General features: G+C 39.8%; 1 protein-coding gene across 2 annotated transcripts in view; it reads right to left on the bottom strand.

The window, feature by feature from the left end:
- Positions 1–16,899, bottom strand: part of LGR4 (leucine rich repeat containing G protein-coupled receptor 4) — a 77,499-nt gene that overhangs the window by 22,254 nt on the left and 38,346 nt on the right. For both annotated transcript variants that reach the window (XM_086749270.1, XM_086749272.1), the window contains exons 3-4: positions 6,983–7,054; positions 5,341–5,412 (exon numbers count right to left, since the gene is read on the bottom strand). In XM_086749270.1, the coding sequence (XP_086605396.1) occupies positions 5,341–5,412; positions 6,983–7,054 (144 nt within the window). The remainder of the gene's footprint in view (positions 1–5,340; positions 5,413–6,982; positions 7,055–16,899) is intronic.

The following is a 16,899-nucleotide window of genomic DNA, read 5'->3' as shown; positions in this document are numbered from 1 at the left end:
TAGCTATATGCTGTGTACTTACACCATCCCAGTTCAGTTTCTGATCATTCTCTTTCCAAACAAGTTCCTGATTTTTGTTTAAACATCAGCAATTCCTTAAGCAAGCCCAGACAATTAAAAAAAAAAAAAAAAAAAAAAGGCCACAAAAATCCCAGAGATTCCTGAAGCTCATAAGAAATACCCATACCTCACTTTCAAGAAAAAACAAAACAGCTTCTGAAGGTGAACATTGCATAGAAAAAAAATGAGATTCTTGTCATTCAGCAGGTAAGTAAAGTTCATGAAGCAGCATATTTAAACTGCTGCTTATTTTAAGGACTTTTCAGCACAATCAAACATGCTCGGAGAGCTCTTACACATTCTTTACTCAAAAAAAAAAAAGCAAGGGAGAAAAGCATATTCAGCATATTTAGGTTTGTATTGTTTTTGTAGGTTAAAAGCCAAATGTGTGTGAACTTCTTTTCCCATTCTGGTGTCAATAGTTTAATTCTATAGTTTAAACACAGACTCACTTGAGGGCTGGTCCCCCTTAACTCTTTAGTAACAGTGAAGTGGGGAACTAAAACAACTCTGGAGAAGCCAACCCATTGAAAGTTGGTTAGCTGAAAAACCACCAGTCACTGTTAGAGGTGCATACTACACATAAGACCATAAAATGCTTCTTAGCTTCCTCTGGCTGTTGCTGTTAATGAACATCTTGTAGTCTCCCAGTCGCCTTAGACATAGACCTGTCCTTCAAAACTCTATAATCCAGAATCACAAAGCTATCAACAGAAGCCCTAAAACACACTTTAAGGGAAAAAAAAACAGCATAATTACAACAGAGCTGTGTATTTTTAGATACAAAACAGTGTTTGCATTGTCTTCTCCAAATTCAGGGATCTTCCCTTCTGACACCTTTCAGCATACTTATGGTTTACATTATTAAAATTTATGTCATCAACCTGAATTACCGCTTAAAGTCATGCGGTTCCATTACAGTACCAGCAGAATGTTTCTAGATTTGATTTAGGTTTGTCTGGGGTTGGTTTTTTTCGGGTTTTTTTTTTTCGTTGGTTGGTTGGTTTTGTTGTTTTGTTTTGTTTTTTTTTTTTTAATACAGATGTAACTTGATCTGTATAAGGAATCCTTCCTAAAATAAGAAAATGCTAGAAATCCAAGGCTATAGTAGATAATGTGTCCTGACTGACTGAAATAGGTCTCCATCCTCTGTTCTCATCCCTTTTCTGTACATTTTCACCCTGCAAAGCAAGATCCTGCAGCTCAGGCAAACAGTCACACAAAGAGCAAGGCAGGAGCTACCGGAGTCGAGCACCGCACGGGCACAGCCCCAACACCCGCAATTTGGGAATCTGGCGTAACAGTGTAGCTGCAGAACGCTCTAATATTCCCTGCATGTATGCACATCTGCAGGGACAATACCTCCGTGATTTCTGAACAAACTACAATTATAATAAATAGTCTCTGATACCTTAGCAGCTAATGACAAGCTTTTAAAAACGACTCATGGATTTGATGGCAAATGCCCACCAAAACTAGCTTTTTTAGTTCAAGTGGAACAGTTCTCTTTTTCAAAGCGTTTGAAAGTCTTTGTTTAAATAATGTAGCTCCAGTATTTGTCACACTGTGAGGACTGTACTAGAATATACTGTGCTATGACTTAAATTCGTACATAGCTGGGTCTCTGGGGTAAATTAGAGAAGTCCTAGAAGTTGCTGTGGATTATAGAACCATTTCATAAATCCCCACATTCTGGGTCAAAGCTTAGAATACGCAGTGGTACAAAAAAAAGGAAAAAAAAAAAATCATCATAGTCAAATACGCTTCTTATGCTAAGGCACCTAAAAAAGTGACTCTCTGAAATGGCGTCCCGGCCCTTTCGGGCTCTGCACACGCTGCTGGAGCAGCACACCGCTTTCCTACCTCTGGCTCTCCATGTGACCCTTGGATCACCAATAAACCTCACCGACACCATTTCCAGATCTCAAGTACAAAGTACACCGCTTCATTCCCTTGCAACAAACACAAATACACTGTTGATGCTTTGCAGCAATTGAAATGCATCAAGACTATTGTTTACGTTAGGGAAGCTCCTTATTTGTCAGGTTTTTCTGCTACCCAAAGCCACGGGCAGAAGCTGGGGAGCCAGTGCCTTCTGCCTCGGTAACACAGTCCCACGGTTCCAGATACCACGGCGTCTTGCAATGCGAGAATACATCCTGCCAGATAAACTCTTCTGGGGTGCTAGACAGCAAGTTTCCAGTCAGTAAAACTCATTCATTTTGCTAAATTTCACCTTCATAAATAAGGACTCTACTCTAACTCTCTTTTGGAGGCCAGAGCTGGGAGAATATCCAATGTAAACAGAAAATAAAGAGCTGTCGTTTAGCATTCTGAACCAGGCTGGCTCCTCGCCAGCTGGAATATAAACATTAGAGATCATGAAGCTCCTGTAACCATCTTCTTTATTTCCACCTACAGCGTGGCAACCATCTTCCTACGCAGCTAGAAACTGGAGTACATTCAGAGAGAAATCAGGTAGTTCTACAGGAGTTGCAAACCAAATGATTATCGATATACTATAAAGTTTTATGAGCAAGTAATTTGTGTCTTCACCAAGAAAAAAATCCCCCTAAAGCTTACTTGATAGCAAACTGGGAAACTGCCAAAAGAGAGTCAGTTAAGTGATGTTTGAACTTGCAGGTCTGGGTGGAGATTATCTATTAAAAAGGTAGAAGCAGGTTTCCTAACATATATTCTGCAAAGAGATATTTGTTTAGAAGAAGGTCAAAGCAGCTCAAGAGGTTTAAATCCATTTTTGACACAAATTCCTTTGGAAATAATAAAGCAGCGTCCTGACACTTACGTTTCCATGCTCACACACAAAATTCAGAGGACCAGTCCCACATTCCTTTGCCAGAAGGTGCTCCCTACATTAGTAGGGGATATGGACAATTACATTGTAATTTTATGAGTGATGCAATAAACTGAAAGTTTTCCTGAAATTGGTTAAAATGACAGAAATGCATTCTGGTGAAGTAAACAAGTTGCATAGGAAAAATGCTTTACACATCTCACAACACTTGTCTCAAGACCAATTTATTCTCAAATTGCTGCCAATTCTAACAAGTTATGGTGATCTTGCAATGCAGACAGAAATCCTTCTCAAGAACAGAGAATGGCACAACCCAAAGCCTGATCCACATCAGTTGAAGGAGAGAAAAAAAAAAAAAAAAAAAAAAAAAAAAAAAAAAAAAAAAAAAACCCCAAACACACACAAAACCAAAACTAACCAAACAAAAAATTTTCTGAGCTTCTGACACTGATGACTTCCAGACTGAATTTTCCCACCATATTTCTCACAGCTATTCTGAAATCAAAATTCGGTTTCCCACAGAAAAAGTAGTAATAAGTAGCAAGCTAATGCAATTTCCTCCTTTTTCGCCTTCCTTATTAATACAGTTTATCATTTGATTATGAACAATGAAGCAACCAAAAATGGAAATGTCACCACACTTAAAATTATAACTATCATATTTTAATTACACTGATGTTATGTCAAGTGATTAAACTGGTTATATTATACATCATTACATAATCATTCAATGATTTTTTTCAACAACTAAAATATCTGCTCTTTTTATATGGTTCTAACCATCTTCTTTCCAACCATGTTGAAAATATATGACTTTTAAAAGACAGAGATGCTGGCTTCATTTATATATTCATTATTTTTTCCTTAATTTTGTCCCTTTCCTTTTGCACATAAAATTATAATCAAATCAGCAACCGGAGATTTAATATTTTAAACTTTAATTAGAGAACAAACATTACTGTAAATAAGTAGAGATAAAAAGCATGTTCACTGAAAATGAAATGGATGATCTGTAGACAACAAAAGTTTTTACTCAAGTAGTTTCTTTTTTTGGCATCACAAAAATGCTGGAAGCCAGGAAGGTGTTTTGTTTTGTTTTTTAAAAAAATAATTACTACAGAATTATTCACATCACGTAATTTGAAGGATTTTTATTACACGGCATAGTATTTGCACAAAGCAGACTGCAGCCCTCAGACCAAGGTGCTCTCTTCTACACACCCACTAAACCAAGACAGAAATATGGACATTCAATTCGCAAAATGGCCGCAAATGGAAACCTACATCTGTCCTGCTCCTGGATCTGAAAACCTCGAAAAGTCTGTGCCAGCTCATGGCATCCAAACTCGCTGCTCTCTCTTGCTACGAGCTGTGTGCTTCCCACGCTTCCCATCACGTGCAGGAGATCCTCGCTGGTGAGCAGCCCAGCAGAAGCAGGTCCATGGCTGCATTGGGAGGTGGCACGTCCCTGCGCTGCATGGGCTCCTGCTCCACAGCCGGATAATCTGCAGCCAATCTTATTCTGCCCCGTGCTGCTTACTGTGCTTTCTTCAGATGGAAAAGGTGGGAATACTCGAGCAGCTATGAGAAGGTAGTGGCCAAGATCCAAGTTTAGGGAATGCAGAAAGCACCTTTGCAAAAGTTGTGCAATAGTTTGCAAAGCCATTTTGCAAAACTTTTTTTTTTTTTTTTAAACTATTCCATAATCTGATGCAACACTGAAAGAACCAGGATCTTAGGCCAGAAACCAGAATTTTGGCACAGAAGGAATAGATAATCTGCCCTCTCTCTCTGTAGGTAAGCAGAAAGAAGGAAAAATTTTGAAGCCCTTCCCCACTCCGCCTTCTCATCACAGCGATAAGCATCTACCACCTAGAGAGCTGTAACTAACTATTAAGGTCTGATTAAGATGCTTTATAAAACATAATAAGCCATGAGATAGTATAAGCACATATGAAATATTTTATGAGCAACTAGCAATAATGGCTGAGGTGTTTGTAACTGTCTGCGTGATTTCAACACCTTCCAGTAAAACCAATACTATGCACGTCTCAAGCAATACTCCTTCCCAGAAACCCCTTTTCCTCTTCCAGATACAAAAGACTTGGGCATGATTCATTTTTGCACAATGTTTTAAAATTGCTTAAACACCTTAGGACATGCAAGAAGGATGATAAATTTTTAACTTCACCACCACTGCATTTAAACAGCAATCTTGTACCTGCGTCTGGGTTTTGAAAGAGTTTGGATTTGGGTCACCCCACCATAGACAACAAAATTCCTTATAAACTTTACTTGGGAAACATTGTTCCAGTTGGAACTGCAGCATCAGAAAGTCCAGGTACATTATTACACATACACGATTCTACTTCAAAACTCTACAGAATGAAGCAAACATGTACAAAGTGACTGGAAACTGAACTTGGAGAGCAATACAAGAACAAAAGCAAAGTAAGAAAACTTACAAGGACTGTAAACCGCTTAATCCTCTGATGGCCTCATTAGGTACAGTCTTCAGCTGATTGTTCTGTAGGGTTCTGTAAAAATCCACTGTGTTAGTAAAGGAGAATTTGACAATAATCTTTATCAACAGTAGAGGTGACAGAAGAGCCCTGTTGCAGTTTCATGGATTTCTAGTGTTCATGACAGCATGCAGAATTATCAAGACCAGGTACCCAACAAGAAAATGGTCTATTTCTGTTTTATTTACAACTCATTAACTAACTGCATTAATTTGCAGAGAACAAGCCTCTGACATAATACACTGAAATTCCCTGGGAGCTCACTGAACAACTTAGCACTAGTACAAATTTGTAACAGCGAATGATATTTTATTATTTTCTTGTGAAATCATCCTATACATGCTACAAAATATACAAACCTCTAATTTTTCTTACAGCCTCATCAATACACAATGCGTTAACAATCTAATTTACCAAGTGTGTTCACAACAAAGCACCTCTGGGCACAATATTAAAAAGACACAGAATGAAACTAGAGCCAAGCTGAATTAAGTTATACTGGGGTTCTTTTTAAAATCTTCTCTTATGGGACAACATATTATTGCATGATGAGGTCTTTTATAAAGAGAACTTAAATAACTGAGATCTTGCACATTGTAACATCTTAGAAGATGTGAGGTAAAATGCAAGTGGACGAGTTAACTGTTAATTAATATCCAAGTCCTAAATTTTTCATGAACTGGTAGAATTTCAGGCACCTCCAGTGCTGAGCACCCTGATGGAAATACCTTCAAGATACCTTGATGCTCTGCATTCCATTTACAAAACACCATATTAAGTAGTACTGCAGATGGGCAGTTTCCAAATCTGTACCCTGCTTATGCTGTCTGTTTATGTTTGTTTCTTTATAAACCTCAGGGTCCTTTCCCACTATTCTTTTTTTAAAAGATCTGTTTAATTTACTAACTATTACCCTATCAGCAATTGGAAATATTTATATCAGCATAAATGCTACAATTTCTGGATACAGGTTTTTAAAACTCCGAACAGCAGAAAGCTTTTTTATCCTTAGCTATGGAAAAACAGTTGAAATGAATACTCTTATCTCAGAAAGGAAAACAGGATATGAGAAACATATCCTAGTTTGGTTTTGTTTTTTTTTTTTAGTAAAGCTGTTTTTCTAATAGTAAGTCATTTTCACCTAAAAAAGCATCAGACTATCAAAAATATTTCTTTTATCCATAGAGGACGATTCAAAGGTCAAACAGTGTTTTAAATCTCTGTAAGTACTAGCACTACCTGAAAATGTCAGGGCACCTGATGGAGTAAGCTGAGGGGGTGGAGAACAAAAAGCTTTACATGTCCTTTTTAGGATTTTTTTCCTTCTTAGGATTCTTCTGCTACAAGATATACTTCAGAAGCAAGTGAGCGTTATAATTAAATGCAGTAATTACAGTTTAGTCAAGTTCACCACTGCTCATCACCATTTAGAACAGGCTTTGTTAAAGAAAAAAAAAAAATGTTAGGAGAGCTGTAGCTTGGTAGGGGGAGCAAAAAAATTTCCTCCAGCCTACCAGCAAACAGGCTGGTTGTGCACTAAGAACACATACAGCTAGCTATGAAACTCTAAAACCCGATTACTTACAGAACTTTGAGTTCTTTCAACCCAGACAAGGCCTTTGGATGGATAAAAGAAAGGTCATTGCCAGCCAGTCGCCTGGAAAAAAATTGCAATAATAATTTCAGTCACAAAATACAGTACTTCTACAAACATCTAACAAGGAAAATCGCCAGTACATCAAATCTTGGAAGCAATCATGCATTTTGCATTTGATTATGCCATATTCATGATCTACCAAGCAACAATTATTTTAGTCACTGCACATTTTTAACAATGAGAATGCATTACTCAGCTTCATGGATATACTTTTGCAAACATAGCAGAAAAAAACCAACACCCTAGAATGACAAAGAATCATCTTATGGTACCAGGTTTGAAAAGTGCATTTACCATTAACACAATCCTCTGGCTTTCCGCATTGCTCTGGTACCCATGTGTTTTTAATCTACACAGCAGTTTCTAAACAAAATATGCAGTTCAGTAAAAATAACTAGATGCTAGCGCAAGGCAGCGAAGAGTTCTCTGTGAGAATCCCAGATGTGAAGACAATATTTGCAAGCAGGCGGTACGTTCACAGTGCTGACAACTGACAGGATGCCTGCTGACATTATTTCACTTTTTGATCAACTATTTGGACAAACTTTTCAGGAAAGAAAACTGGCTTGGGGGAGGGAGAACAGGCTTAGGATCCTAGCCATAGTCAGTCTCTCCCAAGATGTGGCCGGTTTCAAACTTGGACTGCAGGACACTAACACAAAGTAAATTGTGAAAACCACCATGATATTAAAAGTAATAAATACTGGAGACACTGCAGAACACAAAGCAGAAAAGCAGAAACAGCAGCCAAACCAGCTGCTTTCGAATAGCTCATTCCCCCTTCCCCCGCTCCTTTTTTTCCTTCAGCCTTTTTACCTCTGTCCTGACCAGCAGACCTGTGTGGTCCAGCCTTTGTGGAGCTGCTAATGGTTGTGACACAAGGTATTTTATTGAGGGTAAAAGACAATAATGCAGAACACCTGGTAATCCACGCTGCCGAAAGATGCCATAATTTCAGCCAAAGTACTTGCTTTCAGACTTGGTTTCATACCCAAGCTAAGGAAAAGCAATGCTGGAGAAGGCTGTACCATGAAATCATCCAGTAGAAATACTATGTACAATGCAATAAGTGTCAATTACTAAAAAACAGTCAGTGTGCTTTAACAAAGGTGACAGAATATCAAAACCCTCTTCTGCTGTTACCAGGCACTGTGAGCAAGCCAGCCACACTAAGGGGAAAATGTTCTTTCAAAGAGGCAACATCTAAAGTATCAGCTTGCCAGAACATAGCAACATTATCATGTTTTTATCTCAGTCTCTATTTCTAACAACATAAAAGAGATAACACGAAGTATTTGATGCCTACATAAATTTGCTTGCAACAGAATTAATGACTTAATAAAATGCTGCCTCATAGAGAGGATGCTAGTTATGTTTATCAAATCCACTTGTACATGATTTTATTTACAAATCAAGGGACAAGAGGATGGCTTCTCATTAACAGAAAGGTGACAACAGCAGCAGATACTCATCAGTTTTAGAAAACTGTGTTACTATTGTTTGTTAAAGTAGACCTTGGTATTTAGTCCTTGTGTTCTCATGCAACCCCAGTCACCACAGCTATGGCTCTGACATCATTACAAGCATGCTCAAATCTCAGCTCCTTCTGTCTTTAAAAAAAAAAAAGAGAGACTTCTCCTGACTATTGAGACAAACTTGTCTCAATCAGCTCTGAAACCAGAAGGAAAATAAAAATAATTAATGCATACTTATTCTTGAAATCTCCTGTGTGCAAACAACCTTAGAATTTCAGAGCTGTGACATGATTTTTCAAATACTTTGAATTTTTAACATGAATGAAAAATTCCAGATAGCAAGTAAACAATTCTCTAAAATTAATTTCGTTGTCAGCAGCTGCTCAAATCAACTCTACCGACTTTAACTGGGGGGACGTGGAGGGAGGTTTGCAATACTATAGGAAATTGTTAAAAAGAAAGCCATAAGAAGTTCACTGTAAACAGAAAGAAACATTGATGAAACATGTCGAGTCTCTATAACAGAGAGCCAGTGATCCGCAAAACATATGTTTATTTTTAAAACTGTTCAGAACATCAAAATAGAAATCCTTAAATCAAGCAAAACTTAACTGAGGCTATAGCACCCAATTATTTTGGCACTCAAACACTACCAGTTGATGTTGATTACCTACCACAAGCTTCAAAAAGTGGCAGCCCTGGTAAGTATGTTGTGAGGCAGCTCTGGCCACAGCTCTGCCGAGGTTCCCCATTTAACAGGCCGCTGTGTGGCTCATCAGGCATCTGCTGTAACTTCTCCCTCCCCCTGAAGAGGCTGGGGATTCTGATTTGTTTTAAAAAAGCTAAACTAAATCCAGTTGGATAGCCTCCCCCAGTCTCACTGAATGTCACTAACACAACCTACAGAGCACTGGAAACAAAATATGGCTAAGGCAGAGCAAGGCTTGCGTGACTTCAAATAGGAAGATTTCGCTTACCTCAAGGCATCTCAGCCTTTTTTGCTACCAACCAAGAAAAAAAAAAAAAAAAAAAAAAAAACAACCTGCAATCCATTACATTTCCGTTTCTCCTCCATCTGGCAACCTTCCAGGAAACAGGATACAACTAGCCAAGTGTGCAAAGGCTTTACTAATCAGTTTGCCAAATATACATTTATCATTCACGTCCTAGCCTTGGGGAGCGTGCCTGCTCGTTAGGAGGTTCAACGGCAGCTCTCCGGCAGGCAAAGACCAACACATCGCACGCCGCTCTAAACATGCTTCTCTTTGCTGTTACATGCAGAAGCTGGGAGGATGGAAAGATTTCTCTTTACGTAATCAGGTTCATTTTAAAGAGAGAAATTAAAAATTAATAGCACATAATATAGTGCATGTACAGCATATAAAGTAAGACGTTGCTGAAATAGTTCGGTCAGGTTTTCCAGGTTACCTCCTTTCAGCATATCTCAAAAACAGTCATTCAGATTTTCAAATATAATGTTTAAAACTATTGAATACTTGAAAAGCACCTCCGTTTCTCTCTTTCCATCTCTCTCACACACACACAGTAAATCAGCTAAGGAAAATCACAGCTTTACCAAGCCCCAAACTCCAGCACAATAGAAGGGAAGGAAGCTTCATCTCCTCGCAACAAGACTCCATAACCTGCTTGGGACCAGCCCATGGTGGGACAACTCTTATGCCGCTACAAAGCGGCACCTAAGGCAGCCCTACGTCACCGCTACTGAGAGCTGGGTTTCCCCTCCCTTCATTTGGGGTAGGGAAAGAGTCTCAGAGACTTGGTCTGAAAGTCTATCTATAGTCACCAAGTCAAGGCACTTCAACATTAGAGCTCTCTTTCCGAAAGGCAGGACAATAAAACAGATTAATCCACAAAGACAGTAAAGACTTAATTTAACAGAAGACTATGAAGTGCCCTGCTATGCTGAAGGCCACAAAAAACTTAGTTTGCTGTCTTTTGCTTCTCAAGGCACACTGACACAGCAGCAGGCACCATCCAAAGTGGGGTATAAGTGTGTATCACACTGACCAAGAGTTTTCCTGCTAACTCGATCGTGACTCCCCTCGTTTGGAAACTCTGCCCAGGACTACGGACATCCTGAACTAGCCTAGTCGAGTTACACCTTGGAGGCTTCTGCAGTGGAATCAGAGTTGTAACGTGTGACCACATTAGGTACCTTTCTTCTAGGCTTGCAATCTCCTTCTAACTGCTTAGTATTGAACACTGTAACCCTCAATAGGACAAAATTTCTGCAAATTTGGACAAAATCAAATGGAGAAAATAAATTTCAGCATAGCAAGATAATAGAGTAGGACACACGGACGACAAAATACTTCTGCTATCCTGTCATATATAGGTGAGCAATACCCTCTAAGTGACACAGCAGATGATCTCCAGATGTAGAGGACACCTTGTTGTTATTACAGAAATCAGGATACCATCTGGCTGGGGAATAATCTTCCACAATAGCTCATTCCAGGAGTACACAGCAAGCATAGCTTCTTGCATTGAAACTCTTCTGAAAGCAGCAAAGGCTGTTTTCTCTCTTTTGGGAAATTAAAACTTCTGCAATTATGAGTCTGGCAACCCAGCTGCATGTTAACCAAACCAAGTTAATCACTGGTGTCACTCCAAAATCAGGCAGGATGTCCCAAGGATACATTTTTGTCTGTAACAATTAAAACCATCACTCTCATTTTGACAAGATCCAATACAAACTTCTTGGAAACCTCGCTGCTTGCCTTGCATCCCAGATGGTGGTGAACCTCAGGTTACTTGAGCAAAGAATTAGGTCTCCTTTTGTCCTTCTGAAGATCTTGTGCACATACACAAAGTGGTTTTGTTCTGTTTTTTTTTTTTATTCTTGGTGGTATTCTGGGATCCCCCTAACCTTATCTGTCCATCTGGTCTCTATTAAAAATACATTGGCTACTTTTTCCATAGATCAACTGTAATCTTACTTCCTCACTGAAAATTTAAATACTGACACAGACTGCAATCCTGATACGTCATAATAATCTGATTTATTATTTTTATTTCTACATTAGCTCTTTTCCGGTAAGACCCAAGGCTCCTAATTCAAGATCTAGTCAAGGCTGAACCTTCCACGTCCCTTACAGACCATTCATCACTGCCCCTCTGCCCACTCAACATCTCCTTTTAGCTCTCCAACTGTATCTACCTATTTTCAGGTCATTGGAAAATGTTTCGTTGCTTCCCCACTTGCACTTTGGCAATTTCTTTACTTTTTTTTGCTGTCTTGCATCAAACTACTCTGCTATCCTTACCTGCCTGTCCCTAACATCAACTTATTCAGGGTACTTTGTGCTTCCCACACAAAGTTGAACTTCACATTCTTTCCCAACAGAAGTAACCTTTGAAAACGCCTCACAGACACAGGTGCTGGGTATCATGCATTAAATTTTCTCCAATCTAAGAAAAGAGCTTCAGGTTCTACCTATTCCACAAAAGCAGTCACTTTGGAACAGAATTCAGTTTTCTTAACAGATGATGCATAATTACGTGCTCCAATTTATTCATCAAGGTTTGAAGTTTTAGCAAGAGGCACCGCCATTTGCAGGAAGATATCAGGGGCTCGCTGCTTCCCCCCAGAGATGCCCTGCCTGGCAAGGGCACGTGCCTGCGCAGAGCGCTCCCACCCAAGGAGGGCAGCTGCAGAAGGGGACAGGCTGGTAAATGGAAGCCATATCGCCCGACTAAACTTCTCTTTGCTTATCTGTGATTAGCGAATGGCCCCTTTGGGACTTTTGTCAGCTGCAGCCTGCTGCACGGCTGTGAAGCCAATCAGTAACCTACAGATTACCCCCAACTCCTCCATGCCAATTTAGCATAACTAAATGGATACTTTATTCTCCTGCTGCTAATGGAAAACGCATTTATCCCCTTCTTTTCCTGCAGCAGGTTCAGCATTATACAACCCTGAACCGCTATTTATAAAATCAGGAGTACATAAGCCAAGACACTCAGGACTGAAAAAGGAAGCCAGCACTGAAATGGCACCAACTCCATCCAGCTAAGTAGGCACTTTTCACACGGAGCCTTCCCTTTCCAGCATTTACAGCTTTCTCAAAGTTACACTGAATTTCAAGCTAATAGCTTGTTTTCAGATTGCATTCCTGGTCTAAAAATGCAAAATGTCTAGTATAAACTAAACTGATTGATTAAAAGAAGTCTAAAGCCTGTCCATAAGTTCTACTGTTAAATTGTCAGCAAGAGTCACCAGCACCCACTGTAAGACAAATATGACTCTATGATATTCCTTTTCCTGGACTATCAAAGAGTATTTTTTTAAACAGGAAAATAAGTTATGACTAATTTTGAAGAAAACAAGCATTCCCATCCGTGCAAAGTATGCTCTATCATGCAATTTGCAAGCAGTACCTGTATTTGGGCAAGACCTCCTTGAAGCAGAGCCCACAGGCTTCAACACATACGCACCGAAGGAAATACTTATAACCTGAAACAATTACTATACAATATGAGCTGTTGAAGCAAGCTGTCTTTGTAGTCCCAAATAGTATTCTCCAGCAAAAACCAGAACTTTGCACAAGTTTCTTAAAAACAAGCAACAATTGTGCTATCTTGACAATTGGTAGCATCTAGTCTACAGCACTAATGACAAGCATGCAACTTTGATTTCTCCTACCTTCAAAGCAGAAAGCAGAAGATATTTTATAAAATGCATCTTCTTCCCCTAATTGCCTTTGCATGTCTTGTACTGTTGTGATAACTGTCCTTTGCTTTACCATTCAGGCCAGGTAGATCTTTCCCTTGATGGCTATTGAGAGGCACTCAGGTAAGCCTGCATATGCTGATGTAGGTTCTGCCACTCTGGATTTCTATTTTCCTCTAATTTCTCACTGCACAAGTAGCAATCATGATAGATGCCACCGTGTTTACTCAAGAAGGAGCTCCCCAAGAGAAATATTCCACATTCCTCACCACAATGCCCAAGTTTAAACACTCCAGTGGTGGAGTATAGGGGAGCAGGGTGGTTTTCAGGATTTTTTCTTCTTTCTGTCCCCTCAAAAAGCCATGTCTAACATCAGCTTATCCTTTTCGCTGTGGATGCTGAGATACCAGAGGCACTTAGCTGTGCTATGGGAATGACTTCCATAGCAGTGGGCCAGTTGCTGAGAAAGCAGGGGGGGATTTGTGGTTGACAGCTCCAGTTCAGAGGACCCCAACATTCTCGAGAAGGATTTGTGGATTTGACACCAGCTCCATCACAGGCCAGCAGAGAACGGCACACGGGGGAGACTGGCTCTCTGCTGCCCTATGCGGATCAGCAGATGGGCTGCTATGCTGAACTGACAGGAGCTCTTCCAGCATCAACACACTCCTTCCTGGCTATAAATACGTTTCACTTACCTAGTCCGTAAAGCAGAGACGAAAGCAACTAAACTTGCTTTTGACCAACTGTGATGCAGCAATTGATGAATCAATTCAGATGGGATGAATCAACTACAGATTTGTGCTTTTAGCAGATAGTGCTATTTGGATTCTCAGAAGGTTTCCAAGCTCATGAAAGATATTGATGGTTAGACATGAGAAAATGACTATTGAGATAGTAAACTCACAGTATCTGTCCATACAGCCTGTCTCTTGCCCTGGAATTTATTAGCTTTCCATTTCCATTTCATTTCTTTTGAATGACCATGCATCTAGCAAGTGGGAACTGCTTAAATCTACATATATTTGGCAATTAAACCTCTGTTACCAGTTTTCTAATCACTTCAGATACATCCTAGGTAAATACAAGGCTCAGGTTTTGTAGACACCACCACAATGAATGACCTTAGAGAAATGGGAGTAATTTTCAAAGTGATTCTTTGTTTCCGATTCCAGTTAACTGTTAACTTTCCCCTAGCTGAAAAAAAAAAAAAAAACCCAAATATTTTATCAGAAACATCTAGAATTTTCCTTTTATACAGGGAGGGCAGGAAAAGAACTTTACATGGGTACAGTTTCTTCTATGCCAAGAAAAATCTGCCAATGCTAATTCAGCAAGAGTACCTCAGTCCTCACAAAAAAAAAAAAAAAAAAAAAAAAAAAAATCACCCAAGAGGAGCCAAAGAAAGGAGGTAAAAGAGTGATTTAATTTCTCACCATGTTTTCTTATGATAACATACAGCATCACATCAAGACACTATGATGACAGAATGCACTCAGACCAGCCAATTATTTTTGTAGAGTACAGGAATAAAGCATTTACCGGCAACATACAGGATCTGGGTTTTTTGCTTTTCTGTCTGCTTATCTAAGGTTTTTGTAACTCTTCTTGATGCTGTAGTCTGGAAACAGCTGCCTGCTCACTTGCACATGTGTGTTTTTTGTCTCATGCTCCAACTCCTGAAACCGAGAAGAGGAGGTGGACTGCATAGTACAGGCATTATTCGGGGGACTCTACCTGGAGAGACCCAGCCTGAGAGCTCCTGAGGCGGCTATCACTTGGCCTCCAGAAGTTTCTTATCTGGTTTATACATTCAGACAACCCCAACTTGGCAGCTCAGGCAGCATAATAAATTCAGGCTCGTAAGACGGGTCTTGAAGCATAACACCGCAAAGTTCAGCCTTCAGGCCATTTACCTAAGCCAGCTTCTCTGTACATGCGCATGTGAAAATAGTGCTGAACGCTGAAACTCAAAGATAACAGATAAGGAAAAAGTTTTGTTTCCTTCTAAATGTACTTGCAGCAGAATAAACAGTCTCAGGATCCTTATACACAACCATGCCAGCTTTTGAAATTAACATGTAGAAACAGAAACTGGAAAGAAACTTCCTCATCTTCTAAAAACAGTGGAATTTACTCAGCCTACTAGCATGTGTCCCCACAAACAGGAAAAATATACAACTGTAAAGCACAGCAAGAACCTTCTGAGCTACAGAAATATTACTCCTTTATCAGCAGGATTGAAACTCTTCCAGAATCAAACTGACTTAGGACTTGCATAGATAAGAAAACATTAATTAAACACAGGTTGGCTAACATGTTTTTAAACATTGTTTAGCATCTAGTGCAGACCAAGTAGGTGATGTTTAAAAATATCTTAGCTGACTGTGGTTAATTCTACTTGGGAGTCTTTGCCTGAAGGTTTGTCTTGACTAGAATTTGAAGGTGCAAGTTGCAACACGTTGACACACTTTCTAAAGCTCCGGCGCACATAAGGCAGCAAATGCTTCTAACGTATGCTAGCTGGTCAAGTCAAAGCTTAGGCTCTTAACTTGCTACCACATGTGAAACCTACACCTTGCATTTCTTCATTAGAACTTTACCTCTTGGAATTCAAGCTGGAGCAACTGAGGAAATTACCTACTCCAGCTGTTCAAATATTCAGAGCTGGCAGATGGATGAAGAGCGCTCATCGGCTTCCAACCCAACGTCAGCCAGCTATTTTTGAAATACCAACACAGGACGTCTACACTGGCTGCCTTTATCACAGAGCAGCTGAAGAAAGCTCTTGGCTTGTTCCTCAGTCTCTGCTGGTGGGGCTGAATGGACAGACATGGGGTGGTAACATCTCCAATCATATCAGCTAGTTTTCACAAGAGGACGTTTAACCAGTCTCAGTTACCACACATCAGCTAACACAAGGTATCACGACAGCTTTTCTCACTAGGATTTATCCCTACCTTTTCCGCTCAAAACAAGCCCTGTGCCTCCAGCCTCCCACTACAAGTCCCGGGACTACTCATGTTTATGAAAGGGAGAGGAACTGTACCAACTCATCAGTGTTCGCATGCTACCTTGAAAAGAGAATTTTAAAAGACCTAGCACTGAAGGACAAAAACCTCCTTCCACCAAATGCTCCACAGCAAGGTGAGGAAAGACACTGCATCCCAAACTAACAGCTCAGCCTTGGTGGCCTTGGCAGAACTCCAAGACATGTCTTATTCATAAAACTGCAGTAATAAAAAAGATAGACACTCCCTCTCCCTCCTCAAGGATAATACAACTCAGTGCTGATGCAGAAATTAAAAGGAAGGGGACCATCTCAATTACACACTGAAATAGATACTACAAAAGCAAGCAGCTGTGACATTTCAGCCAGGTGGCCATCTTCAGCCGCAGTCAAGAGGAAAAATAACTCTAGACATTTCCCTTGCAGATAGTTCCTGATTACAACCTTATGGCAAAAACACCTCATTTCCATTGCCAGTATGCATTTTAATTAATCCTTATGTTCTTAAAATACATTTTGACAATTAAAAGCCATGTTCAGAGACTCTGGCTGAGAAGGGGAGATGGGTTTGAGATGTTTAAGCAAGATCTCTTAGTGCTGTAATCAGCATGGATAAAATTCAAGCAAATTCTCAGTTGTACTATTTCTTTTCCTGAAAAGTTAGCTG

Source organism: Chlamydotis macqueenii, chromosome 5, assembly GCF_036417535.1.
Source record: "Chlamydotis macqueenii isolate bChlMac1 chromosome 5, bChlMac1.mat, whole genome shotgun sequence".
In the NCBI taxonomy this organism is placed as follows: Eukaryota; Metazoa; Chordata; class Aves; order Otidiformes; family Otididae; genus Chlamydotis; species Chlamydotis macqueenii.
Note: the sequence above shows the minus strand (reverse complement) of the source record. Positions and strands in the feature narration are given on the sequence as shown.